The sequence below is a fragment of the Mastacembelus armatus genome, chromosome 21 (genome assembly GCF_900324485.2).
Source record: "Mastacembelus armatus chromosome 21, fMasArm1.2, whole genome shotgun sequence".
Taxonomy (NCBI): domain Eukaryota; kingdom Metazoa; phylum Chordata; class Actinopteri; order Synbranchiformes; family Mastacembelidae; genus Mastacembelus; species Mastacembelus armatus.
This window is the reverse complement of record NC_046653.1, coordinates 15,006,530-15,034,281: the sequence shown is the minus strand read 5'-3', so window position 1 is coordinate 15,034,281 and position 27,752 is coordinate 15,006,530. Positions and strand designations below refer to the sequence as shown.

Sequence of the window (27,752 nt, the reverse complement as noted above, 5' to 3'; positions counted from 1 at the left end):
AGCTTTAGTTGAACAAAACATTTTTTCACAGAAGGAGGACTTTGGTTTTGGCGTGTAGAGCTAAAGTTATAAGTTCACTGACAGAAAAAAATATTTGACAACTATTTGAGCTGGAGGAAATAGTGACTATTATGTGTGCATAGCAAACCTTATAAATGTGCTTTATTTTAAAACACATGTTCATTAAACAACAATGTTTCTTCGTTTTAATAAACGTTTTCCACCTTTCAGGGGACAGCTCAGCAGTTTTGCTGCTACAAATAAGAAAATAAGACAGTATACAATATAAAAAACAAACAAACAAACCAAATAAACAGATATAAACACATTCAAAACGTGACAAGCTGTAACCCAACTCAGCTCGCAAAGGAGGGAGGCACTGACGTCATTTAAGACCTACAGATATTTTTCAAACTCCAATCTACACAATAGTCTTGGTAGTGTGCCCATGCAGCTTTAGTGGTAAGTACATTATTTTACTGACAACTAGTCCAACCAGGTTAGTTTATGTTATTCTTTCTAGACTATATTGGCCTAGATTCCATTTTCTGTTTGATTTCAGGCCCAACATGCATGTTTGGATTGTTAACTTTTAAGTTTCTACAAAAAAGTTATTATTAAGCTTCTGCGATGTCATTAAAGGATGTGGACTGGTTTCTTTTTTCAGTATGTAGAACCTGATTTAGGCCCTATAGCATCTTAAAGACTATTTAATTGAATTGATCAATATATCAACAGCTGACCTGTTGTTTTCTCCGCAGATGGTCTCAGCGCTGTTGAACACAAACTCGGCCAAAGTGTTAGTGTTTGCGCTGAGCTACATGTGCGTCGTGCCTCTGCAGGGCCAGAAGCCGGGTCAGGTGGACCCGCTGACGGCCCACCGTGCGAACCCTCAGTGCTGGGACTCCTCCTCGGCGCTGCTGCTGGAGATGCGCTCCCCCAGGATCGCTGACACGGTGCCCGCCTTCTGGGACCTGATGGTGTTTCTCAGGTCGTCAGACAACAGCAAGCACACGGCGCTGTTCTGGGACCTGGCCGGGCTCTTCTGGGACATCTATGTGGACTGCGTGCTCTCCAGGAGTCACGGCCTGGGACGGAGGCACATCACCGCTGTACACTCCCTCATCACCGACAGTAAGTGTTAGACAATTTTTCTATCTTTGTGAGGACACTCAACGCATTCCCTTACCCTCACCTTTACCTTAACTATCACAACTAAATACCCAACCTCAACCCTGACCCAGAGCCAAACCTAACTCTAACCTTAACCCTAAAACAAGGTGTTAACACACACACACACACACACACACACACACACAAAGGGTCATGTTATTAAGAGACAGCAGCAGCTGATCCCTTCCTTCATACACCTTTAATTCATTTATTTATGAATACACAATGTGAACTCATTACAGAGCCTCATTATATCAGGAAGGAAAGGGAAACTGTGTTTGACTTATATATGACAGCTCATATAATCTACCCGTGCTGCACTTTAGTACATTTATTTGACGGTTTAGCTGTTCCGGGTTATAGAGCTTACATTCAAAACCTGAACTTGGAATTAATTTGCTTGACCAGCCGCAAGTTCAAAATGCTGAGCGATTACTACTAAGACTAATTGGTCCTAAAGACGTTTTTCAGGGCACAGTGAGTAATTTTTGTTCTCAATGTGCTGAAATATTTTTTATCTCATCCACACACAGCACAAGTATTACAATAGACAATATAATACAATAAAATATTCCAGAATTCAAGTCTATTTTGAACCTTCATTGATGTGGACATTTATGACATCTTTTACAAATGAAATAAGATAAACACATTGAGTTCCTTTGTTCCAGTAGCTGCAGTGAATTTGGGACTACACACACATCCTGCACATACGAAATATCAAACATAATAACATAATAAATCCAATTCCATATTTACAAAAGTAAAAGTCATTATGCTGTAAAAATGTCCACACAAAAAGATATTTTTTAAATATGTACATTTTAACACAAAGTACATGTGTCATGAAAACGTTTGAAATGATCAAACTCTAATCTGAGATGCCACTTTGCTCTGAGTTTGAAACATGTGATCTATTTCATACCAGACTATCCATCCATGATCTCTGTCTACCTCACATCTGAATCAGATATTTCCTAGTGTTACTGCTAATTGTGAATACAGATTATTTTACTGCGGTGCTTTAAAAGTTATCTGGACAGAATCTATTACCTTTATCTAAGTGTTTCTGTCAATGTTTTTATAGAATAAAAATGTTATTTTTCTGTTAATACTGTATCTTATCTTGCACTGCCTTTAGTGTGTGTGTGTGTGTGTGTGTGTGTTCTTTACAGAGTCCTTCAGGTTCAACAGCTCAGGAGTAAACTCTCGGGCATGGCTCAGTGTTAGAGTGAGACACAGAGGACGCATCAAGGCCCTGAAGATCAAACCCAAATCAAACTCACACTACTTCTAGTAAAATACTGAGACTTATAGTTTCTGACCACATTTTGGTGAAATGCTGAGTAGCTTTGACTAAAGCCAGGTTTGCAAAGACATTTACTTTATTATTAAAGCCTTCGTTTGAACTATGTCTGACTATATGCCCTGGCATTTTGTGACATGTCCCCTCAAAGTAATGTTTTTACGTGCCAATGTATGAAAAATTATCAGAAGATTCCCTTTTCGTTTTATTTGTAAGTTGTATCATGGCTGTGAGTTGTTAATGTGACAAACCAAATATGCTGTCAGTGAGCAAATTGCACAAAAAATAAATAAGTTGCTAAACAATGATGTACATTTGGTTGTAAATGAAGTTTCCAGTAATAAAAAATAATAATAACATATGCTTTGGTTTGAACTGAGCAATGATCAGACACTTGTAAACTGAACAACAAATGCTAACAAGTTTCAGTTTACTTTGCTTCTGTTCAACACTGAATTTGTCCCAAATTACATTCTTCTTTCTATGAATAATCCGGGAAAGTACTAGACCTGAAATTACAGACCTGTAAATAAAGCTTTGCCTTATTTTGCATTAGTGGTAGTAAATACAGTTTTGACCCAACAGATGCCTCTGCAGTCTAGGACACAGGGACTAGACATTTTACCGAGTTTCAAAGTGGATGTCAGTTCAGAAAGTTTTTTTTCTGGTCTCTTAGTTCAGCTACAGAAACATTTTTAATTTAGCTGAATAATAACAATATGAGTTTTACGACACGCTGGTTGATGTACGTCACCAGGAAATCTGCGTAAAGTTCATCGGCTGCGCGCCCTGTGTTACGCAACTTTGACCTTTTATGGTTTGGAAGCGACGTCTAAAGACAGAACTTGTGCCGCAGAAACGGGAGGTGCCAATTCTGGCTCGGCTTTTTCTCTTTTACTTTCGATTAGATTTCTACTTCCTCGTCCATGGGGCTTGTTTTGACATTAACTCAATCCTTTTGGCGTGTGTTTTCTTTTGGTGATATTTCACTACTTTACTACTGACTGCAGTACTGAGGACTATGTTTACGTGGACAACCAACACAGCCTTCAGACTGACTTGCTGAAAACTACTTTCCAAATAAGGTAAACAAAGTTTTTGAAGTAGAAAGTCTGGTTAGAAACAAGCTGAAAATCTAATCTAATGGAATATTTTGACCACAGTGACGCGTGAAAGACCAAACCTGGCAACACTGTTAAAACAGTAACACACGTGTTGATGGTAATATTAGCTGATAAACCCTGAGTGTTTCTGATTTCAAGCTGCATCGCAACTCACTGCAGCAGTGAGGAGCATTTACCGGAAACCAGTCCTACCAGTACATGGTTGTCAAGAGAAACATTTCCAGTAATAACAGAAGCACCGATGAACGAATGGCTGGAGGTCAGAGACCAAAGGGAGAACAGCCTCAGGCCAGCAGGGTGCAGTTGGGTGGGAAAAGGGAGTGACTGAGAATCATTGATAATAGATATTGATTTGGGTTTTGGGATAGCTGATGATTTTCATGTTTGCAGACAGTGCTCGGATCCTGTTTATATTTGTGTGGGGGACATTTGTTCCAGAAATAAAACCTTGAATAAATTATAGTTAATTAAATGTAATGGCCGTATGTGATCGTGAAGTAGCTAAAATAGGAAGGACCTGCTGGTGCTGTATGTAACAAGACCACATACTAGTGTTAGTCATCAGGTATGCTACACAGCAGATAAACCACGCACACGTGAGTCATGTTATGTCTTTTGTTTGTTTGTTACAGGAAATGGATTTCCAGAGATTGCTGTTAGATGTTGGCAAGGCCCTTCACAAGGACGAGGTAAAAGCTCTAGCATTTCTTTGCACTGACCTCCTGGGCCGAAATCCCAGTTCTGTGGAGTTGGCCAGTGACCTTTTCTCTCGTCTGGTGGATCAAGACCATCTCTCACTGGAGAAGCCACACCTGCTGTCTGAGCTTCTCTGCATCATACAACGCACCCGTCTGCTGCGGGACTTCAATCTCCCTCAGCCTAGAGGCAGAAGCCTCATCTCTCCTTACAGGTGGCCATGCCAACACCTTACTCTTTTTACGTAAATCACTAAGAATCATTCAGTTCACAGAAAAGCTTTGTTTCAGAATAATGTTGATAATAATGTTGAACAATTGGTTGGAATAAAATGTTGTTAAATTTTGCCAGTAAATTATATCAACAGTGATGTTACATAAACATAGAAATTAGCTGCTCGTTTACATAAACTTTAAAGAGAAGGAAAATGTAAAACACTCCACATGTACCTTGTGTTGGACATGAACTGACACACAGGTTTACTAATACAGACACTTTAAAACCATTTCTGAACCAATTCCTGAATTTCATAAGCTCTAATTTTTACTGACCTTCATTTGAGGCAAATTCATATTAACTTAGTCACTGTCATTATACATTATTACATTCCCCATAGACTGTAATGTAGTGACCTATGTCCAGTCGAGCACTGGGATTACTTCGACAACATGTTTTACTTTCTGTTCATTATTTTTCTGTTATTCCAGGAAGCTGCTATACAACCTGTCTGAGGAGATTACTGAGGATGATTTGAAGCATATGAAGTTCTTGCTATACACTACTGTCCCACGTAGAAGACTGGAGGACAATGTCGTGAGTGTCGACATTTAAAACCTGTCTTTGTTAGATGATGTTTAGACAAACAGCTGTAGCCATAAAAAAATACAGGTGTTATAAACCAGTGCTACAACATAATGCATGTTTAATTTTCTTAAAACCACTTTTAAATAATTTTATGAAGTTAATGTTATGTGATGTTCACCTTTTGTACTAATGTACTTTTTCAGACTGCATTGGAGGTCTTCCTGGTGATGGAGCACATGGACCTCCTCAGTGAAACTAATCTGAGTGAACTGGAGACCATTATTCATTCAGTCTGCCCCATGCTACAAGAAAAGATTAACCAGTTCAAAGCATTGCGGCGTAAGCTACAGAGAATTTACACGGATTCAGTAGCAGACACGGGGGAGAGTGGGTTTAATTTCAAAAGACTGGAACAGTTTAAAGCAGAAAGGTCAGGAGTGAGAATGAAAAACTGTCCAGACAGCAGCACAGGAAACAGCAGAGCCTATAAGAAGTCACTGAAGGGGACATTGAATAACCCTCTTGTTATTCATAGCTGCTACAAGCCAAACCCCTGCCCTTATCCTACCTATTGTCCTGATATTTAATCATTTACAGTGTTGGGACAGCACACAGACACATGCACAGAGTTGTAGTGAAACAAAAGCTGGAAGGTTTTATCAGTAATGCTGTTCAAATCATCCTTTCATCTAATTTCAACGTGTGAGGAATAATCTGTCATCATTACTATTGATTTTGATGACATGCCCTTTTTTTTTTTTTTTTTTTTTTTTTTTTTATTGCAGTACTTCAACCGATTCCTATACCCGAGGAGGAGAGGACTATCTCATGGGAAGGCCCAGGTAAACTAGCACATACTGTATTAATATATTGGTTCTCTTCATTGTATTTACATGTAGAGAACACTTTGGATTATTTTGTTTGTATTTTTGTAACTGGACATAATTTCATTTATCATACTTTGGGCAAATCTTATACCCAGTGCTTTGCTTCTGTGACAACAATCATAAGAGTGGGTGTGAATTTCTTATTCAAAGAATCAACATCTTATTTGTAAAAGCTTATTTATAAGTCCACCACCTAAGCTGTTTTTTGCTTGTCAAGTGTCTTTTCCATGAATGTTTCTTCATGTCATTTTTTCCTACCCTTAAACATGATTAGTTATATTGCTAAAAAATGATATGTAAATGTGCTCACAACAAAAACATGTTGTAGTTAATATTTTTTTCAGAATTTTAATAAATGTAACCATCTTTTCTCTTTTCATCTTCTCTCTTTATCTTTTTTGAAGCACAACCATCATCTGAGGTGAGAATTCACTCATTAGGATATGTATACAATCATGAAACCAACCATGATATTTCTGTTTTGCTGATTTTTACATTCTCTTGTGTCCCATATAACCTCATGGGGAATCCCTTCAACACTACTGGTGAGTTGTCATTTTACAGCTGAAGCTGTTTTCATGTGCAGCCATATTGAAGAATAAATCAATCTATTTCTTCTTCTTCTTTTTTTTTTATATCACTTTCCCAGGCCAGGTGTTGCATAGAGATCAGCCCCTTTCACCAGGCAGACATGGCTACATTAAAGGTCATTATAATAATTTCCCATAAAAAGTGTTAGAGAGGGACACCACATGGCAGACCTATTCATTGTTAAAATATTTCTCTTTTGACTAAACCTTTTGCCCTGTGATCATCTGTCCCATAGTGAGAAGTGATGCTGTGGAATCGTCACTATCTCAAGAAATCAGACCGTCCTTTGAAACACCGATGGTTCAGACTACCAACAGTGGGGTGTGTGTTTTATTGTTTGCTGTACAGTTTAATGTGGCCTTACATCTGCTAAAACATTTTTTTAAATATGTAACTTATCAAGAAATTATTGTATTACATTGAATCCAGTCTTGCCTTTAATTATTGAATCTGGTTTTTGAATCTTGTTGCAGGTTTTGGGTGTATACCCTATGACCTCAGCGAAGAGAGGGATCTGTATCATCATCAACAATTACGACTTCACTAGTTCCAAACTGTATCTCACTAACAGGGAGGGCACCATGACTGATAAAGGTAACTTATGCTTGATATCTTTCAGAAATCTTGAATCACATATATTCCAGTCCTGCTATGATTGTGTTTATTGACATATGTCTCTTTGTCTTACAGATTGCTTGCACGATGTGTTTAAGTGGCTGGGCTTTGAAATAGAGATACATCCTGACTGCAAAAGTGACGAGATGCAGTCCGTGTTAGAGGAACTCAGCAGGAGAGACCACTGTCAGATGGACTGTTTGGTATGCTGCATTCTGAGCCACGGCCTGGAAGGAAGTGTGTACGGTGTTGACGGCAAACCTGTAGAGATCAAGAAGCTGACAGAACTTTTCGATGGATTAAAATGCCCCTCTTTGGCAAAAAAGCCCAAGCTGTTTTTTATCCAGGCCTGTCAGGGCACTCAGAAGCAGAGAGCTGTCTACATTGAGGGCGATGGCCCCACTTCCAGTCTTTGTAGTGATGCTGTCGTAGTCAAAGACTCCATCCCAGCTGGTGCAGACTTCCTGCAGGCAATGTCCACTGTTCCTTCTTTCATCTCCTACAGAGAGAGAAAGAATGGTACCTGGTTCATTCAGTCATTGTGCGAAAACCTCATTCAGATGGTACCAAGGTTAGTGAGAAAAACATCACATATTCAGCATCAGGACTAAGTAAATTTACAGAAGTACTGTGTGTTTTTATGGTACTAACTTGAATATTTCAATGTTTTCTTACTTTATACTTGCCCTCACAATATTTCAGAGGTAAACATTGTTTTTTTGTTCCTCTACACTTTTTAGATTCATATTTTACAAACAAAACATCTGCACGATTAATGTATGATACGTATACGATGCATTATTCTAAACTACCCAACATTATATTGGGTATAAACAGTATTTTAAATTAGCTCCTCCTACAACATTAAAGTAGCACCTTTTGCATCAGTTATTATATTGTAATACTTTGATACTACAACACAGGGGTCATTTTGCAAAAATAATCTGGTCTTGTGTGGCTTTGTTTCTATGCTTATGCTCTAATAACTCTAATATAGTTGATTGTTTAGAGAATAATTAATTTTAAGTTGGTAGATTTATTAAATTTTTTTTTGTGCTACCATCTCACTATATCTTTTGTTTTTCATAGTGGGTGTGACCTTGTGTCTATCCTGACAAAGGTGAATGCAGATGTAAGCCAGAAGACTGATGACACCGGTACAAAAAAGCAGATGCCTCAACCAGCCTTCTCACTCCGGAAGAAAGTAGTATTCCCGATCCCCAGACAGCCTCCTCCCTCCCTGCCGTCTGTTTGCTCATTGCAGACATTAGTTGATCAATGAAAAACAAGTTAAATCTGCTGAATGAATTGAGCCTAATTCCCATCCAAATTTATATTTTTATGACGACACCTGATCCAGCCCCATCACCATCTGAAGACCATGAGATGTGGTTGAAAGTGGACTTTTAATTCTGATTTTGTCACATAGTATTTTTTGTTTTGAGGTACTTCTACCTAGTACTTAGCCTACACATGTTTACATCCTCATTTTTGATATGCTCTATAGGTGGTTATAAATGTGTGATCTAATGACATCGATCTAGGAGTAAATGCAAAAACCAGCTGTTTATTCTTTCCATTCAATGTTATGTGCACTTTTAGACTTGGCTACTAGATGGACCTTATTCATGATTGTGTTGTTGTTGTCATGTGACTGTTCACATACAGCTATCATTGCAGCAGCTCAAACAGTGAAACAAGATATTTTCTATGTGCTGCTACAATAAAAATATTTTATATTTTTGATCTCTGTTCACTGTTTTACTATGCCGATTAAAACCAAGCAGTCCGAGTGTGAGTTTTTGTTGAATCTTAAATGCAACTTCTCTGAGTGACCACCTTGAAATGATCTTGATGCCACACATTTGCATGAAGGTTGAATTTATTGAATAACTCAGATGCAGTTACCAGATATCAGACTGATTATTTGCTGAGGACCTGCTTGTTTTCCAAACTATATCTGTGTAAATGTAATATTTGTTTATACTGTTAGAAACGAGCTATTGGAAGAGCTAACCTTGTGCTTCGATCACTCAATTTTCAATCAATCGACAAAATCTGCCAGTTTAATGAAAATAATTAGTAGTTGCAGGTCTGTCAGTGACCGGTAGGGGGCAGTAAACAATTTGCTCCTCCATCTATATTAGTTGACCAGGCGGTGACCTGGATGTTGATATGATGTTAAATTCCATTTATTAGCGTTTCAGACCACTTCATATCCTTCATAGCAGCAGTAAATGGTGAGGAAAGAGGTTTTAATCCAGCAGCAGGAGCGTCTTTAATCAGCCGCGGACATGTCTCAGGAGGGATATCAGTCACCAGCAGCCAAAACCTCCGCCGACACGAGGTTAGTGTGTTATTTTTTTAACTCCCTGCTAGTTAAAGTCTGACATGACACGTCTGTGATATTTGACTCGTCACAGCGCTGTGAGATTAGATATTAGATTAGATAGTTATGACCAATGAAGCCCAGTGTGATCTACAGACCCAGAGTGTCAGGACTGTTTTGTTTTTTGGTTTAATGAATGTGAAGTGACCGCAGCGGGGCTTAACACAAGAAGCCTTATTGACACTATTCACGGTGTCCTGACATTAAAAGCCAATACTTGGCCTCAGTGTGCAGGAGAACTAGACTAATGACTGTAGGCTTCAGGTTTGCTCACATAAAAAATGTGAGAAGCGAGTCTGTGTGCAGTGAAGACTTTTTCTCAGGTACCTCTTATTATAAACCATAATAAAGAAGTTTAAGTAATACATTTTCTCACCCCAAACCCCATAATTCATTCATTCATTCATTCATTCATTCATTCATTCATTCATTCATTCAATGTCGTTTGTTTTCTACCTGAAAACCATTAAATGCCAAAGAAAACTCATCTATGATGTAACAAACAGACTTTCTTAAACTTTAACTTAAGCCCTTAATACAATATGTTTTTCACTTACCACTGTATTTTATTATTTACTTGCGTTGATGTTTCCATTGGGGAGCTGAAGTTCTACTGGATCATTTTGAACAGTATCCATTATGCAAGAAACATAAAGCAGCAAAAACAGTACAGATTATAATCATACTTGACTCGGGATATTGAGCAGCCATGAATAAAATATGAATCCAGCTGCCATCATGTATTATAGCATGTGGTTTTACTACGTGATTCAGATTTCACAATCCCTTCACACTACAGTGTTGCAACCTTGCAAGTGCTGTCTTAGTAGTTTGAATATCACAGTCTTGTTATTAAAAGTTTGGAGATCTTATTCCTGGACTTTTATTAATCAACAAAAGTTTTGGTAAATGTTAATCATTTAAGGTATTTCTACATCAAAAATGTTCTACTGATGCCACCTAAACACATATGATTAGTTGTCTTTGTTTACAATTGTTATCACAGTATTTGTAATTTTTGTTGTTCAGATAAAACATAATGAAGATGGGCTCTGGCCTGAAACTGTGATGAGTATTTTGGGTATTGGTTTAATGCTGCAGTTCCTGTCCCCTGTGGTGATAGGTCCAGAGTATTTCTGGTTTATTGACTGCTCTGATGTCATATTGTCTTATGCACCCGGTTAATCGTTTGGATATGCTTGTTTAATAACCACAGCCTGAACACACACGAAGTTCAGAGGAGCAGTCCTGGCAAAACACCTATACAAATCCTGCATGAATATGGTACAAAAACTGGCAGCCTTCCTGTGTATGTGATGGAGAAGACTGAAGGAGAAGCTCACAAGCCCAGTTTTGTCTTCAGCGTGAAAATCAAAGATGTGAGCTGCACAGGTAAGTTCAGGTTTACAAGTCATCCCCCACCCCAGTGCTGTGCTAATAGCTGCTTGACTGAATGAAAGTTAATACCCAGATTATTCAGAAAGCACCTCAGCCTGTATTTGTCAGACCTGCTTTGTTGTCAGTTGTGTCTGTTGCTGCCACACACTCTCAAATATATCCTTGATATGCCTTGTTTTTTTAACCAAAGGATCTCACTTCAGGCATAAAACAGTGCATGTCCAGAGAAGAGGATGAGAAGCATTTGCAAAGCTCTCACTATTGAGGTGATGAGAAATAATCTAGTCTGCCTATGTGACATGTTCTGACTGCTAGTCTAGAGTACAGATCTTCTGAGTCAGATTTATCTAAGTCAATTTTACTACCATCAGTTAATCTTTACTTTGGTGATGGTACATTCAAACAGATTCAAAGAACCTTGTGGGCTTGAAAAGTTTAAAAGAGGAATTTATTTGTATCATCTATATTTATTGTTCTTAACCATTATAGCCGGCTAAGTGAGGTTATGGAGCTTCCTAAAATAATATTTCTGTAATGTATTACACAATCTGTGATGTTGTGTGTCTGGTTGCATTTTGTTTAAGGTGAAGGTCCCAGTAAAAAGGCTGCTAGACACCAGGCTGCAGAGGCTGCACTGAATATTCTGCAGCTAGACACAGGAACAGTGTGAGTACAGCCACAACATTTAGTTAACAGACATAACATTAATTGCCAGGTATTTTGATAAACACTTTATTATTATAGTAGTAGAGCTAAGTATTATTAACGTTAAATTTGAAGCTTCCAGGTCCTTAAATGTGAAGATCTGCTTTTTGTTGAATTTATTTGGCTTTTAGTTGAGAGAGAAAAAGTCAGTTTGAGTATATCGACTTTGAGGTTGGCATTTTTCCCTGTTTCTCTTTGTTTTTCTCAGTATAGAAAGTAATTGTTACTTGGAGCCGTGTGATGAACCTGCCCAAGCTCTGTCTGGTGATAGGGTATTAACCATGAAATGCTGTTAGAGGCAGCAAAAGGTTAATTAGTGGATCAACAGAAAAGAAATATTCACCCATTTTGATAATTGATTTGTTGTTTTAGTTATTTTCCTTGAAAATGGAAAGCATTTAATGGTTACCACTTCTTAAAATGTCAGGATTCATTCTTTCCTTTATCATATATGACAGTAAACTTGATATTTTGGGGGTTTTGGACTGTTGGTTGAGTAAAGAGGTCACCTTGAGCTAATGGAGATTGATGCAGGCGTTTTTTAGTAGTTTCTGATAAATTAAAAAAAAAAAAAAACCCATTTGGCAGATGAATTGACAATGAAACTAAAAGCTCGACCCTGACATGAATGTTGATGTGTTGCAGGCGGCGTAATAGCTTTGATTTAATTCCCAACAGAAACGTTCCAGTGAAGTCTGAGAGTAACGGTGTTGCAGCAGAAACAAACAACCATCCCAACTCAGTGGGGATACTACAGGTGTGTAAGTTACGACTGTGCTCTGTCTGTGTACTTCTTTCTTTGTCTGCTCTATGATATGATGAAGTGATGTCATATGTCATTTTTTGTATATTTTAATTTGAATGTTTTTTTTTGGACTAAACCATAACAGTAAAGATGATAAAACCAAAATCAACTTAAGAGAAAATACTAGCTAGTCTTCTCTGTTTTTTTTCTCGTTTGGTCGATTATTGTAGGAGCTGGCGTTGCAGAAAGGATGGCGTCTTCCTGAATACACAGTTTTTTTGGAGGCTGGTCCGCCACACAAGAGAGAATTCACTGTTACTTGTCAATTGGAGTCCCTGTCAGAGACGGGTATGTTTGTTTTCAATGCTTCCATGTGAGATGATATAAAGTGACTGCTAGTTTTGCATTGTTGATCATCTTCTCAATATTGTATTGTCTTTTGTTTTTGGCAGCAATAGGAAATTCTAAAAAGGCAGCAAAAAAGGCAGCTGCAGAGAAAATGGTGGCAAAGCTTCAAAGTCTGTCAGGCTGTTCTGAAATCACATGGGTATATATACATATATTTGTAGTGTTTTTCACATGCCCCCCCCCCCCCAGGGGCAGCTGTAACATTTCTGATTCTTTAAAATATGTCAGGTTTTTATATTACATTTCTTTTTTTTCAGATGCCTAAACCAAGTGTCCGTTTTGAAAACCTAAGGAACTCATCAGCGGAGAAGATGTCGTTACTGAGAAGAAACCCGCTGAGCATTCCCAACACAGATTACATTCAGATGATGTTGGATCTTTCCAAAGAGCAAGGCTTTGAAGTCACATACTTTGATATTGGTAAGAAAACCTGTGTTTCACTGTCATTAGCTGACATTAGCTACACATGAGGAATTAATAAAACTAGCTTCAAATGCTCTGAATACCATTTCTGATTTGTTTATAGAGGGTTTTTGATAGGCTAACTCGTATTTTCCTAAATTAGCCTAAATGAAAAGGAACAAAGGGGAAAAAAGATTCATTCAAAGCCAAACAAACTCAGGCCACTTTGGTAAAGAAATAGATCATAGATAATTGCAAGAGTGACCTGATTTAATGCTGCACATTAGTTACATGGCTGCAGAGGTAAGAGTTAGGCATGTGCAGCCTGTTAACTACAGCTTTTCTTCTAATAGCTAAATGTGAGACAGTGTGTTTTCCTGTGAAAAGCATCCTCTCCTTGCACTAGGAGAATGTTTTTGTTGTCAGAAAAAATGTCAGGGTTGGTATTAGCAGTGAATGGATACAGCTTTAGGAGTAAAAATAAACAGTATTCTGTTAACACTAAAATTGACTAAGATCTATTGCATGGGGAAAAAATGTGACTCCAGCACTGGAGAGACGTACTCCACCCCATTTCATTAAACCATGTGAAAGGTGTAGCTCAAAGCTCATAGAAGCTACAGAGCATCATCATCTGAATCTACAACTAGTCCAGTCTGTAAATGTACTGTTGTTGCTGTATTAAGGAACTGGATTAGATTTCCATGTCACAGATCAAAAGAGAAGAGGAAGCCTTCTTAGCTGAATGAATACAGCACACACACATAGAGAGAGAGAGAGAGAAACAATTCGTTATATGTGACACTTTGTAAAGTTGGTGTCTGTAACTTTGCAGATGAGCTGACGGTGAATGGCCAGTACCAGTGCTTGGCAGAGCTGTCCACCTCGCCGGTCACCGTGTGCCATGGCACAGGCATTTCCTGCAGCAACGCACACAATGACGCAGCCCACAGTGCCCTCCAGTACATCAAGATCATGGCATCCATCAAGTAAAACAAACAGCAGCCCACTCTGACGTTTCACGCACTTTGTCTCATACATCTGATGATGTCCAGTCACAGTGAAGCTCTAGATTGCTCCTCCCACTTAGTCTTCCTGACCCTGGGTATGAGGTATGAGGCCAAGGTATATTTTTATAAGTATGTATATCACAAAGCAGCTTCTGTTATACGTTGACTTGGATGATGCAGCTTTAGAACAGTGTTTTAGATGAAGAATCCTAAACCCAAATGAATCATCAGGTTGTTAGGAAGTTATTATTATTTACTTAAATGTCATTTTTGTACCATGAATATTTTAAAGCACTTCCTCCTGACATGTAATTTGAACAGTTTGAACAGTTCTGCTTTATTTGGGTTAGAAATCTTTTTCCTCTTTTTTTTTTTTTTTTTTTTTTTTTTTAGTCGAGATGCAGATGTTTTCTGGTTCCATTTAGCTTATGTTACATTTTTACTTTAGATATTCCTCAAACAAAAGCCACCTGAAAGCAAAAGTAAATTGATGAGGAGAGATTTTTAAATGTTAAAGGATGCTGTGCATTTTTCTCTGTAGCAAAATGTATTTTTATTACGTTTCCACTGTTCCCTCCCCATATATGCAATCAAGAATGCACGCTCTGCTGCCATTACCAGGATGACTGACATATTTAACTAAAGATGCCCTTTCTGCTGGTCTGTTGCCATGTTTTTTGCAGTGTGCCTCCCAGTACTAGAAGTAGAATCTGATTTATTTAACAAATTTACAGAGTGCTGCATTTTGCTGACTCCAGAAAATAAACCATAAACACTGTACGTTTTAATGTGTGTTGGCATTTGTTAATGGTCATATTATAGACAGTATGAGAGGAGAGATTGTTGTGGCACCTTGAGGAGCTGTTGAAGTGTTACTGACTGAAATGTCTCTCGTGGGACCTGACCACTTGACACCCATCAGTTTATGAGGCAGTGCGTCATGTTGTGTTAGTATAAAGACGGTTACATCAAGGCGTATGCAGTGGTTCACTCACTCGGTTTGTGTGGTTAACTTAGAGACAGACAGCACAGGTTTTACTACAAATGTTGCAAATGTATTTTTACTTCATGGCATATTATACCATAGCTCATATTTCATGACTACACTGCTGTTATTAGTCTAAGAAAATAAGTTGACTTCCAAAAATTTTCCTTCTACAGTCATTTGAATTAATTTACCCCACATTTCTTTGTGTTTACATTAGTGGTGTCACTTCATTTCATGACATTCAGAAGTTGTGTTATTGTAACTACAAAGAGAGTTGTGGTATTATTGGCCAAGGCCAGTAGACATTTGACTATGTTTGATGTCGGATGACACAGTTTCTAGCTCTGCTCTGTAGATGCTTAGGAAGTTAATTATTTCTATGATTTGGGAAGATAATAAGCCAGTAGGTTGGTAGTTCATTGATAGTGCCAAAAAAATTTCTTAAAATTTGTCAATTGTGAATATTTGCTGCTTTTCTCCACCTTATATTATTGTAAATTTAATATATAAGAACATTTTTCATGATTTTGTTTTCTAGTCAAAGATGAACTAACACAGTCCTATTTACAGTGAGCTCTAGTTCGAAAAACATACACTGACCTTTGAACCTTTGACCATGAGTTTCACATATAAATCACATCACACTCCTTTTTACAGTTTTATTAGAACAAGCACTATGTAGCAGCAGTGTACAGTGTTCATGGAAAGATATGTACTTTGTTAAAATTGCACTTTAGAAGGTACCCATTAGGAAATAGATCTGAAAGAAAATGAGCCGACACAGTGTTTTGTGATACATGTCAGTCCAAAACAAAGGGTCCAATTGATAAAACAAAAACCTTTTTTCTTTTTTTTAATAAGGCATCTGCAACATTCATTGGCAGGCTAAGTTGTGTAGACATGCAGGTAGAACGATGGATGAAAAAAGCATGAGAAGGTTTTCTGAATTTTTTTTTTTTTTTTTTTTTTTTTAACTACAATCTGACTCTATGATACCAAACACTATGCAAAGCATTGGCCCTACCTCCATTACACAACTGCTGTGATTCAGTCTTGTTAAAAAAAAAAAAAAAAATCACTGATCTATAGGATTAAAAAGGAATCAGCTTTGCAGTAGTGATTCACCTTCTAAGTGTGCTGTATTTACAGTGACCGTCAAAAATTGAACTGGTTACATGTTGGAGTAGCAGAGCAGTGCACAAAATTTTACAGTCAGATATTCCATTCTTTTCCGCTTAACAGTGTCAAAGACATTTTCCCCCAAAACATTTTTGTGTACTGCTAATTCCTGGATGTTCAGAGATTGACTGTTTTAATGGCAATACCTTCTTATTGGCATGGGGATTCTTCTCAGTAGTGTTTATGAGGCATTAATAAATGCATTAAGGCACAGCAAGTGAAACTGACGCGGACGAGTTGTAGCAGTGAGTTTGTGATAATTAATTAAAAGCACGTAAGTACGTTTAAAAAAAAAAAAAAAAAAAAAAGTACATAGATGCAAAGCAGTACTACCTTTTTTGGTTCGTAATCTACAGTACCATGTGAACAGTGCGCACAGGATGGATTTGTTTCATATAGATTTCATTCTACATATTTATATTCACTCTTGGTCTCCTTCATTTTGTCCTTGTTCAGAGGTGAGCTGCCCTCAGACTCCTGGACAGTTTGTAACTACTTGCTTGTGTATTGATTCAAAATAAATGTACATTTTCTTACTGTGTAACACAAAAGGAGGGACGGTTGTTAAAACATTAAAGCTAATCTGAATATACAAAGTTTAAATGAGTATCTGGTGCTTTGCAGAAGCCCACATTATAGCAGTAAAGTCTCTGGGGAATCAGACACAATAAAATATGAGCTTTAATGCCTATCCAGTGTAATTGTTTCTGTACAACTAAAACAAACTAACCTGATATCCTGAAACTGCATTTCCCTAGAACAGCCAGTAGATGGCGCCAGTGCTTCATAATCGACTGACTGCAGTTGGCTGAGTGAGTCATGGCTTACTGACATAATTAACTGATTAATCAATTAATCAGAACAGAGGTATTCATGTTTTGATAACCAGTAAGTGAGTAATGTAGCTAATTTATTAATAAAAATACCAAATGTTTTCTGGTAACTCCTTCGTAAATGAGATTATTTGGTTGTTAGTGAGGATGTTTACTGTGGTAAACCATGGTGAGAATTTTCCATTATTTTTGAGAGACAAAAATTATATATATATAATATATATATATATATATATATATATAAATAATAAATAATTTCAATATAAATGAATTGTCTAATGTAGTTCTGTATTTGTGTGGCCGAATGTGTAGTACATGATTTGTTTTATAAAAGAAATATGTTTTCCTCATGTTTCACTGAAACCATTTATAGGCACCATATTCAGAGAGGAAGCCACAATGAATAAGTGTCCACTATACATGGAGAGTGTTATGTATGTATTTATGTAACTGTGGAATTTGGAGGAGTTGCGTTCATGTAACAATATTTAAAATTAGACAGTGAGGCAGGGATGGGGTAAGGAAAGGAGGATGAGCCTATTTATTAGGGGCTGGGGGGGAGAGGTTGAGGGCTTGAGGTTGTCTCTCTATTTACACAGGATCTCACTGCCAGGAGAAACTACAGTGCATGGCAGATCTGTGTTAACTGGTAAAAAAAAAAAAACATCTGTAAAGGATGTAGGTTATTGGTACCTCTAATCCTACTTCTCCTTCCAGCCCCTGATCAGCGCTGAGAGCTACTCTTTGAAAATTAGTCATTATAAATTCCATCTGTGGAAAACATACTAATGCAGTCAAGATTAATTTTAAATGAGTTGTTTCCCCGAGAGAGAGTACTGCTATCACACATATTCAACAATATTAAAAGGCAAAAATAAATTAAAATCTGCCAATTCACATAGTACTTTGACTAGATTCTGAGTCCAAGATATTTTATAAAAATACTGCTTTTTTTTTCTACAATAATTGATAATATAGTAAATAATGGCTTTATGCCACTGAAAGCTGCTCTCTAAACATGCATGCTATTGTAGGTAATGAAAATGTCTATTTCAGAGACTAGTCTGACGGCTATGGTCAAACAGCTGTCGGAAATCAAATGGCTTCAACTAAAAAGCACTAAATTTTGTGACTTGTCTTTTTAAGGCAAGGACATACTCAGAAGTCAAATGAGCTGAGGAAGGATCTACACAGGAGTGGTACGTTTGTTGCCCCGACAACCCAGCTTCGATAAGCACGAGGAGGGTGATCCAACATGATTTCTTCCATGGGTGGATGACCTCAACAGGATTGCTGGACTTTCGGCTCTGCAGTCGCTCATGTCAATGCACACGGATGACTTCTCATTAACGTGATTCTCTTATTGTGCATAGGTAACAGCCGTCTTGTCTGTGATGGTGATATGATGGACAGAGCAATCCACGAGCTACCACAGGTTCAGTGTAGATTCCATATTGATGAAGCCGGGGTTTTTGCGAAGCTCCCAGTAGGTGTTGTTGGAGACCCACCTCTCCCTGTGATTGGCATCAACCGCTTTCCTGGAATTAAACAATGCAAGGGACAGTTGTAAGTAAACCTAAAAGCAGGTTTTTGTCTGTTACAGATTACTTTTACAAATGTACTCTTTGTACTGTCGCTTCATACTGATGCAGAAAATAATTTATAGATATGCTTATATCTTATATAGATAAGGCACATCTGTAAATGTGACAGCACTTTAGATTCATTGCAATAGACTCAGTATTTCTTGTGCTTTCCTGTCTTTGTAGCTGATTTTGTACACTCCCTTTTTGCACTGAATAACACATTTTCATTCTGCTGTATCCTGAGAATTGTTCATGGAGAGACATGACGTCAGATTCTACCGTGACCTTGAATTTATAAAACATTACATGGTGAGAATTTGCACATCACACACACACACACTGCTGACTTTTTAGAGCAATGAGATGATGATGAGGTGCAGGTGGAAAAATAATGTTTGAGTCATGAGCCTGTACAAACTTTTTCACATTCTGCCACTGTTTTCTGTGCTTACTTAAAGAAGCGTGGCTCCTGTTTGATGTTGTTCTCCTCGTTCCACTTCCTCCTGGCCCTCTGCATGTCTTCAATACGCTGCTTCTCTGAGGACGCCATATCCAAGTTCCCTTCTTCCAGATACCTGTGTGACATGTCTCAGTGAGTACTTTCAGTAGCTCATCTGTCATTTTCAGCTTCATTAGCAGGGCATCATCAGACAAAACTGTTAGACGTTAACTTGTGTGATGTTACAAGCTACTTTCAGGGAAATTTCCTCCAGTTGTTTCTCAGTCAGGGGCAGCAGAGGTAAAGACACTATGTTAGCTGGGCTCATGATCGCAGCGGATGTGATGCTTTACCTTTGATCAGGCCGGAATCTGGCATCTGTACGTGGCAAAACGTCTTTCAGCTCAGGACAAAGCTCATTTAGTTCAATGGCGAACCTGGTGAAGCCATAGTAGAGCTCATAGTCTGTGGGCATGGAACCTGACCAGGAAAGCACAATGAAGAACATCTTAAACTATATTTACCAACATTTCTTTTAATTCTGCACAATCCTATCAATAGGTGCATGCCAGGGAGCAAAATCTATTGTGAAAAATGTTTTTATACCAAAAACTGGTGATCAAATCTTGGGTGAATTTTCAGTTCTGAGTGTAGCTGAGGGCAGCACCGCATGGGGCCTGGGGCCTTTCTGTGTGGAGTTTGCATTATGTTCCTATGTATGGTTGCATTTTTCTAGGCACTCCACCTCTACTGCAGCCCTGGTATGGACAGAGGAGGAACTAGTACCTACCTGGCCTCCATATGCATTTGGCAGAAGGTGGGACACCACAGTAAAGGCCCTCATGCCATTTTCCAAAAAGCCTGTGGATTACTTTCCCTTCTTGATCCATCACAAATCCTTGAACCTCATTCACATTAGAACTCCAGTAGTTGCCCTGAAAGACAAATCCTGTACTATTAGCTATGCTGTAGTTTTCCTTTTTGAAGAGAATACATTAATGCAATCAGATAAACAAATATATTTGAAAATATACAATGTATTACTGCGAACGGGGCAGTGGTCGAAGGCGGGGGCCTCGACGACCCGATCCCTGGATACTGGAACTGGCTCTAGGGACATTGGAATGTCACCTCGCAAGGGGGGAAGGAGCCTGAGTTTGTGTGGGAAGTTGAGCAGTACTGACTAGAGATAGTTGTGCTCAGTTCCATGCACAACCTGGGCTCTGGAACCCGACTCTTTCAGAGGGCCTGGACTCTCTTCTACTCTGGAGTTGCCCGCGATAAGAGGCGGCAGGCTGGTGTGGGATTGCGTTATAGCTCCCCAGCTCATCCGCCAGGTGTTGGAATTTTCCTCGGTGGAAGAGGGGGTCGCTTCCCTTGCCTTCGGGTCTGGGACAGGTCTCAAGGCCGAGCAGCGCTACAGAGTACGCAGCCTTCTTGGAGTCCCTGGGAGGGGTGCTCCAGTTGGTGCTCCAACTGGGGACTCCATCATTCTGCTGGGGGACCTCAACGCTTAACCTGGGTAGCAACATTGAAACCTGGAGGGGTGTGACTGGGAGGAACTGCCTCCACCATCTGAACCTGAGTACTGTTCTGTGGTTGGACTTCAGTGCTAGTCACAGCTTGTCCAGAACGAACAGTGCACATGGCACCAGGACACCCTATCCGATGATAAACTTTGTGGTTGTGTCATCTGACCTTTGGCTGTATGTCCTGGACACTTGGGTGAAGAGAGGGCCTGAGCTCTCAACTGATCACTATCTGGTGGTGAGTTGGATCCACCAGGATCCAAGGAGGCTGGACAGACCTGGCAGACCTAAACGTATTGTGAGGGTGTGTTGGGAATGTTTGCCCGAACCCTCTGTCAGAGAGGTCTTCAACTCCCACCTCCAGGAGAGCTTCAACCAGATCCCAAGGGAGGTTGGGGACATTGAGTGCGACTGGACCATATTCTCCACCTCCATTGTTGATGCAACCGCTCAGCGCTGCAGTCGTAAAGTCTCTGGTGCCTGTTGTGGCACCAAACTCCAAACCAGGTGGTGGAGGTAAGTGATGCTGTCAAGCTGAAGAAAGAGACTTATTGAGTATGGTTGGTTTGTGGGACTTCTGAGGCAGCTCACGGGTACTGGCAGGCCAAGTATGCTTGGCCCGCCCTGAGTACCTTAAGTCTCTTGATGTTGTTGGGCTGTCATGGCTGACACGACACTGCAACATCGTGTGGCAGTCAGGGACAGTACCTCTGGACTGGCAGACCTGGGTGGTGGTCCCTCTTTTTAAGAAAGGTTCCAGCCGCAGGGAGATCACACTCCTCAGCCTCCCTGGAAATGTGCTAGAGGGGAGAACCTGGCCAATAGCAGAACCTCGGATTCAGGAGGAACAATGCAGTTTTCGTCCCGTTTGTGGAACACTGGAGCAGCTCTGTACCCTCTCCAAGATGCTCAAGGGTTCATGGGAGTTTGTGCAACCAGTTCACATGTGCTTTGTGGACTTGGAGAAGGCATTCGACCGCATCCCTTGTGGTGTCCTGTGGGAGGTGCTCTGCAAGTATGGGGTCCATGCTCTCTGCTATGGGCTGTCCGGTTTCTGTACGATCGGAGCAGGAACTCCGATCGTTCACATTGCCAGCAGTAAGTCATACCTGTTCCCAGTACATGCTGGACTCTGGCAGGGCTGCCCTTTGCCACCAGTTCTGTTCATTATTTTTATGGACAGAATTTTAGGTGCAGCCAGGGGCCGGAGGGAGTCCAGTTCGGGGAACACAGGATTCCATCTCTGCTTTTTGCAGATGATGTTGTCCTGAGCGAAGCTCTCAATTTACCAGTCAATCTACGTTCCTACTCTCACCTATGGTCACCTGTCCAGTTCACTGGACAAGATCTCAGTGACTGAAATGAGTTTCCTCCGCAGGGTGGCCAGACGCTGCCTCAGAGATAGGGTGAGCAGCTCGGTCACCCGGGAGGACCTCGGAGAAGAGCCACTGCTCCTCCACATCAAGAGGAGCCAGCTGACGTAGCTCAGGCATCTAGAAATAATGTTTAAATCGCATCATACTGTGAAAAGCATCAACAAGCACTGATGCCACAGACACCAGCGCTAGTTGTAATAAAGCTCTGTCACAACTGTGAGCTACAGCAGCTGTGGTACTGTACCATCGGAAAGTGTCTTTCAGCAAAAATCTAAACTGACCTAAAATAATGAATTAATTTGTGATTTATTATCAAATTTGTGATCAAATTTCTAGGACTTACTGTTATCTACAGCTAGAAAGTACTGGAAAGATATTATACAAATATCAATACGTATATGTACTTAAAAATTCTAGGCCATATATTTTTTTAAGAATTTTCTTTTATTCTTTGGCCATTGTGAAAACAGTATAAAACAGCATTCAACGTGGTATTAAAAAGCCTTAAATTTCAATTTTAACATAGCAGAAACCCTGTGGTAAGTAACAGTGCACTTTACTACACCTTAACAAAGGTAAGTTTGCAGAGGCAAGCGCTGCTCTTTGTGTTTCTGATAGTGATCTCCCCGTAGTGCTCGATCCACCGTCGTCCGCTGAGGATGTTGTGTACACAGGTGGTGACCTTGTTCCATTCGTAGTGATCTCCAAACCTAGAAAGGGCCAATAACAGCTGAGTGACTTAAGGCGCTCCTATATGGCAGATCAACAACAAAAAAAATTCATCAATGATTTAGCAGCTTATTCAGGAGCTCCACATTTTCCGTATTCATGTCTGAGCTATTTCGTGAGCTGTTTCTGAGCTAAAATTAGAGTTGCACTCAACCCCAAACGTCTCTGTCAAAAGGGCATTATGGGAACTCCTTGGAGATTCCTTTTTCTAAAGGACATTATGACACAAAACAAAGCTACTGTAAAGAAAGAAGAAATGTCAAGGTTTTACACACCAGACTACTGCAGATAAAGTACACCTTATCTGTTCTGAAATGCTATACATAAGTAGAAAGAGTTGTATAATTCTGTATTTGTGAATAAAATGAGAGGCACTGAAAATTTCTAATAGATTTTTTTAAACCCTCTGTTTAACACAACATAATTGAATTTAATTTCTGTGAACGACAGATTTGGTTAGTATCTGGCATCTATGTATTTGGTTTTAACATACTTATGTTTTATTAAGAGCTGTCACAGCCCAGGTAGCACTGGTGAAATAATTTGTTGTTGCTGCAGATCTAGAGGATTTATTTACCAGCCACAAACAGCTGGTACAGCGCCAAGTCACATATATCAGAGTAATGAGGTTTTGGATGTAGATGTGAAGGCAATTAAAAGTCACAAATTATGCATGAACACAGCATCAGGACCACTAAGATCATTTTAATGCCTTAATTTTAGGGATGAAATCAGCTTCAGGTTAAACCACTACACCAAGGAGATTTACCTGGGAATCATGAGGTTCACACTCCCTATTGGTAAAATCTCCATAGATTTTCCCCAGAATTTGTTTTTCCATCTCACATCTAAAAAACAAAAAGGCAGAAACATACTGAATTCTCCATTTTTTTCCTTTATTGAGTATTTGTTTGTTCATTTTGTGTATAATTTCAGTATATTAAGGAAGCTAGTTGAGTTTTGTTGGCTCGTCTGAAGCTCCGACGGGGGAAACCACTTACTAATTAGACAGGTAACCTACCTTGCCAGAAGGTGAAGTTCTTAGACTCACAGTGGCAGGCGGAGATGGGAGGATGGTGGCTCACCTTTGAGAAAAGATCAAATATTGTGACGGCTGTTGTCGTGGACATCTAACCATTTTTACAGCAACAATTTTTAACTAGTTAAAAGTCATTTTTCAAGTAACAATGCAAAAGGTTTATTGGTTTCGGCTCCTGAAATGTGAAGAATTTCCTTTTCTTCCACTTTATATATAATAGTGAGCAGAACAGCTTTTAGATTTTCAGATTTTGACATTTAAATTTGTCACCTTGGCCTAAAAAATAATGTAAGAAGCATTTTTCTGGCATTTTATTGACCAAACAATTATTCTGTTAAGAAAATAATCAGGAGACTAATCAATTACGTAATTGTTATTGTATAAATATTTATTATCATTAAATATTTGTTACCTTAGATAAAACGATCTCTGCATATACGTACCTGTTCCGAAAAAAAACAGAAGCCCTTATCTTCCCGAATACATTCATACGTCTCTCCGAGTAGCGGGTTGAATGGCTTACTTCCTGCTCTGTAGTAAGTGGATGAGTAGCCTGAGATGGCAAAAGCAGCAACAAGAACCTGCCAGAGTCCAAACAAGACAGTCAAGAAAAAAAAAGAGGGGATTATCCAGTTCATAGTGTCTAGATTAAGCCTAACATTAGTATGTATTTGACACTTTCAGAAGGACAGGAGATAGATGAAAATAGAAGCAGCCAAGGGTGACAGCTGCATCAGAGCATATCACATCAGACATTACTAGGACTGCTTATGCTGCCTTCTGACTGGCAATGTCACCTCTAATATAAACAAATGCAGGTGACACCAAAATGTAGAATTTAATCTAGATACATCAAATGAGCCAGAAAAGCACCAGTGAAGCAACACTATATAGACTTAACACCCAGGTAGATTAATCTGATTTGGCACAGGGCGTGTATCTGCCGGCTTCTTTACCATGCGTTCGAAGGGATCCTCAGTCTCAGCAGCCTTGTCCAGCAGCTCACTGTACTCCAGCTCTTCACACATGCGCTGCAGTGTGTTCAGAGGCTCATTGAGCTCCACAGGCATGGACACTTTGGACAGGTCTTTGCCAATGTTGTTTCTCAAGATGTTCCAGAGGTTGATGTTGCTGGTGTCAGGACACGGCGCTGGCAGACAGGTACGTCGGCCGTTACGGAAGGCACTGCCAGCAAAGTCTCCATTGGCCACTGTGAAAACAATATGGTAACATCCTTGGTAACAATCTGTACTTACTGCAGTATTACTGTATCTGTATATATACTGTACTCTTATTTTAGAGGTAAGGAACATCATGACAAAAGTTTTTTTTTTTTCGATTGCTGCATTGTGCATAGTAGTGTCACGTTTTCTTTACCAACACAAAATTTTGGGAGACTGATTATTTCGTCTGATATCTGTGTGACTAGTAACTGATTTATGTTCTGAAGTACTTGTTCTTAATTGATAATAATTTCCCCCCCCCCCCACAGAGATTGTAGCATATACATGTCATTCTTCATACGGGAAATTAGGCATTTGATATGGACATCTGTACTTCAGATGAAATTTGTGGAGTGCCCTGATTTCACAATGGTGTGAATATGTAAACCCCTTTTATTGTAGATATTTCAGGCTGTAAGAATGAAGTACTATCAAATTTGTCAAAAAAAAAAAAAAAATCAAAACTATAATTTCTTTAATTTTTCTTTATTTGTCAGATCAATCATCTTGGGAAAATATTACTAATCCTGGTCATTTTCCAGATTTGGTAGACTTGTGCTGGAAGCAAGAGTTTTGCATCATGAGATTGTATATACAGCGGGTAAAATAAGTATTGGACACGTCACCATTTTTCTTAGTAAATATATTTATAAAGGTACTATTGATATTGAAATTTTCACAAGATGTTGGTTGTGTTCAATATTTATTTTACCCGCTGTATATCAGGGCTGCAACAAACAACTAATTTAGCATGCAACAGTGCTAACCACCACTGTGCTTGTGTGGGTTTTCTCCAGGTACTCCTGTTTCCTCCCACAGTCCAAAAACATGTATGTCAGGTTGATTGGTGACTCTAAATTGCCCATAGGAGTGAGTGTGAGTGTGTGAGGTTGTTTGTCTCTATGTGGCCCTGTGATGGACTGGTGACCTGTCCAGGGTGTACCCCTGCCCTTCACTAAAGAGAGCTGGGATAGGCTCCAGCTGATCCCCATGATGCTGGTTAGGAACAAACGGTATATATAATAGATGGATGGATGGATTAGTCTTAGTTTTAGTTAGTCTTGGTTTTAGTTAGTCTTAGTTTCAGTTAATCTTGGTTTTAGTCTTGATTTTAGTCAGTCTTACTTTTAATCTTGATTTTAGTCTTAGTTTTAGTTAGTCTTGGTTTTAGTCAGCCTTTTTAGTTAGTCTTAATCTTGGTTTCAGTTTTAGTTTTTGTCTCGGTTTTAGTCAGTCTTACTTTTAGTCTTGATTTTAGTTAGTCAGTCTTAATCTCGGTTTTAGTCAGTCTTACTTTTAGTCTTGATTTTAGTTAGTCAGTCTTAATCTCGGTTTTAGTTAGTCTCGGTTTTAGTTAGTCTTGATTTTAGTTAGTCTTAACCTCAGTTTTAGTTAGTCTTAGTTTTAATTTTAATCTTGGTTTTAGTCTGGTCAGACGATCAAAAGTGAACTCTGTATGTCAAAATACACACCATGTTTGGAGGAGAAATAGTGCTATTTCTTATGTGCAGTGCCGCATATCACCCCAAAAACACCATACCAACAGTGAAGTTTGGAGGTGGGAACATCATCTGTTTTTCAGCATACGGTCCTGGCAAACTTCACATAATTGAGGGAAGGATGAATAGAAAAATGTACCAAGACATTGAAATGAGGGTGTACATTTCAGCAAGACAATGATCCCAAATACACAGTCAAGGAAACTTAACTTATTTCAGAGAAAAAAAATAAAACTGCTAGAATGGCCCAGCCAATAACCTGACTTGAATCCAATTGAAAATCTATGGAAAGAACTGAAGATCAGAGTTCATAGAAGAGGCAACAGAACCTTCAAGATTTGAAGACTGTGTGGAAGAATGGGCCAAAATTACACCTGAACAATGCATGCAACTAGTTTCTCCATACAGGAGGTGTCTTGAAGCTGTCATCACCAACAAAAGACTTTTGTTATGAAGTATTAAATAAATTTCAGTAGGTGTGTTCAATACTTTTTCCCTGTCATTTCACATTATTACACATAACTGAATTTATGGACATCTATGGTTTGATTTCTTTGCATCTGTGGGTTGTTACCAACATCTGGTGAAAATTTGATATATTTACTGTGAAAAATGGTGACGTGTTCAGTACTTATTTTACCCGCTGTATATCAAGGCTGCAACAAACGACTATTTTAATAATCGATTAATCAATCAAGGGAGCATGGTGGCTTTGCATACTCTCCCTGTGCTTGTGTGGGTTTACTCCAGATACTCTGGTTTCCTCCCACAGTCCAAAAACATGATTTCTCCAGTGCCTGTAACACCATTCAGTCGGAGTATAGGACCCTGATCAGAGACTTTGTGGAGTGGTCCCAGGCTAACCCCCTGCTCCTGAATGTGGACAAGATGGAGCTCGTCATAGATTTCAGGAGGAGGACACCAGAGGAATTTTGTCTAAATCAAAGTCTAAGTCTAGAACCTACATCACATATTTAAATTAAATATTTAAATATTTTTCATGGCACCTACATGTGCTTACCAGAATCAGTATTTGACACAGAGGAAGCATAGATGAGCCACTGAGTTTGGGCTCTCGT

General features: G+C 39.1%; 4 protein-coding genes across 13 annotated transcripts in view; 3 read left to right on the top strand and 1 right to left on the bottom strand.

Annotated features, from left to right (window-relative positions):
- Nucleotides 1-761: 761 nt before the first annotated feature.
- On the top strand, nucleotides 762-2,470 carry LOC113122986 (protein FAM237A-like). The gene is made up of 2 exons (XM_026294698.1): nucleotides 762-1,134; nucleotides 2,349-2,470. Exons 1-2 carry the CDS (start codon nucleotides 762-764, stop codon nucleotides 2,468-2,470), a joined length of 495 nt encoding a protein of 164 aa, XP_026150483.1.
- Nucleotides 2,471-3,297: 827 nt separating this feature from the next.
- On the top strand, nucleotides 3,298-8,942 carry casp10 (caspase 10, apoptosis-related cysteine peptidase). Of its 2 annotated transcripts, none has more exons than XM_026296339.2 (11): nucleotides 3,298-3,564; nucleotides 4,236-4,513; nucleotides 5,007-5,112; nucleotides 5,307-5,442; nucleotides 5,889-5,945; nucleotides 6,395-6,535; nucleotides 6,640-6,696; nucleotides 6,817-6,902; nucleotides 7,055-7,175; nucleotides 7,272-7,767; nucleotides 8,286-8,942. In XM_026296339.2, the coding sequence occupies exons 2-11, from the start codon at nucleotides 4,239-4,241 to the stop codon at nucleotides 8,476-8,478; spliced, it is 1,668 nt and encodes a 555-aa protein (XP_026152124.1). In that variant the 5' UTR covers nucleotides 3,298-3,564; nucleotides 4,236-4,238; the 3' UTR covers nucleotides 8,479-8,942. The 2 variants fall into 2 exon arrangements, with proteins under 2 accessions (XP_026152124.1, XP_026152125.1); XM_026296340.2 differs by having other exon boundaries at nucleotides 3,299-3,564; nucleotides 6,395-6,411; nucleotides 6,645-6,696.
- A 439-nt stretch (nucleotides 8,943-9,381) lies between these two features.
- prkra (protein kinase, interferon-inducible double stranded RNA dependent activator) lies at nucleotides 9,382-14,555 on the top strand. The gene is made up of 8 exons (XM_026295656.1): nucleotides 9,382-9,543; nucleotides 10,802-10,977; nucleotides 11,568-11,649; nucleotides 12,367-12,445; nucleotides 12,664-12,781; nucleotides 12,886-12,980; nucleotides 13,099-13,261; nucleotides 14,079-14,555. The coding sequence occupies exons 1-8, from the start codon at nucleotides 9,491-9,493 to the stop codon at nucleotides 14,234-14,236; spliced, it is 924 nt and encodes a 307-aa protein (XP_026151441.1). The 5' UTR covers nucleotides 9,382-9,490; the 3' UTR covers nucleotides 14,237-14,555.
- Nucleotides 14,556-16,109: 1,554 nt separating this feature from the next.
- osbpl6 (oxysterol binding protein-like 6) overlaps nucleotides 16,110-27,752 on the bottom strand; it is a 35,302-nt gene continuing 23,659 nt past the window's right edge. For all 9 annotated transcript variants that reach the window (XM_026294731.2, XM_026294738.2, XM_026294732.2 and 6 more), the window contains 9 exons: nucleotides 24,908-25,161; nucleotides 24,395-24,532; nucleotides 23,934-23,997; nucleotides 23,682-23,760; nucleotides 22,749-22,893; nucleotides 20,069-20,213; nucleotides 19,632-19,758; nucleotides 19,292-19,414; nucleotides 16,110-18,791 (listed from right to left, as the gene is read on the bottom strand). In XM_026294731.2, coding sequence (XP_026150516.1) covers nucleotides 18,680-18,791; nucleotides 19,292-19,414; nucleotides 19,632-19,758; nucleotides 20,069-20,213; nucleotides 22,749-22,893; nucleotides 23,682-23,760; nucleotides 23,934-23,997; nucleotides 24,395-24,532; nucleotides 24,908-25,161 — 1,187 coding nt within the window. In that variant the 3' untranslated portion in view covers nucleotides 16,110-18,679. The remainder of the gene's footprint in view (nucleotides 18,792-19,291; nucleotides 19,415-19,631; nucleotides 19,759-20,068; nucleotides 20,214-22,748; nucleotides 22,894-23,681; nucleotides 23,761-23,933; nucleotides 23,998-24,394; nucleotides 24,533-24,907; nucleotides 25,162-27,752) is intronic.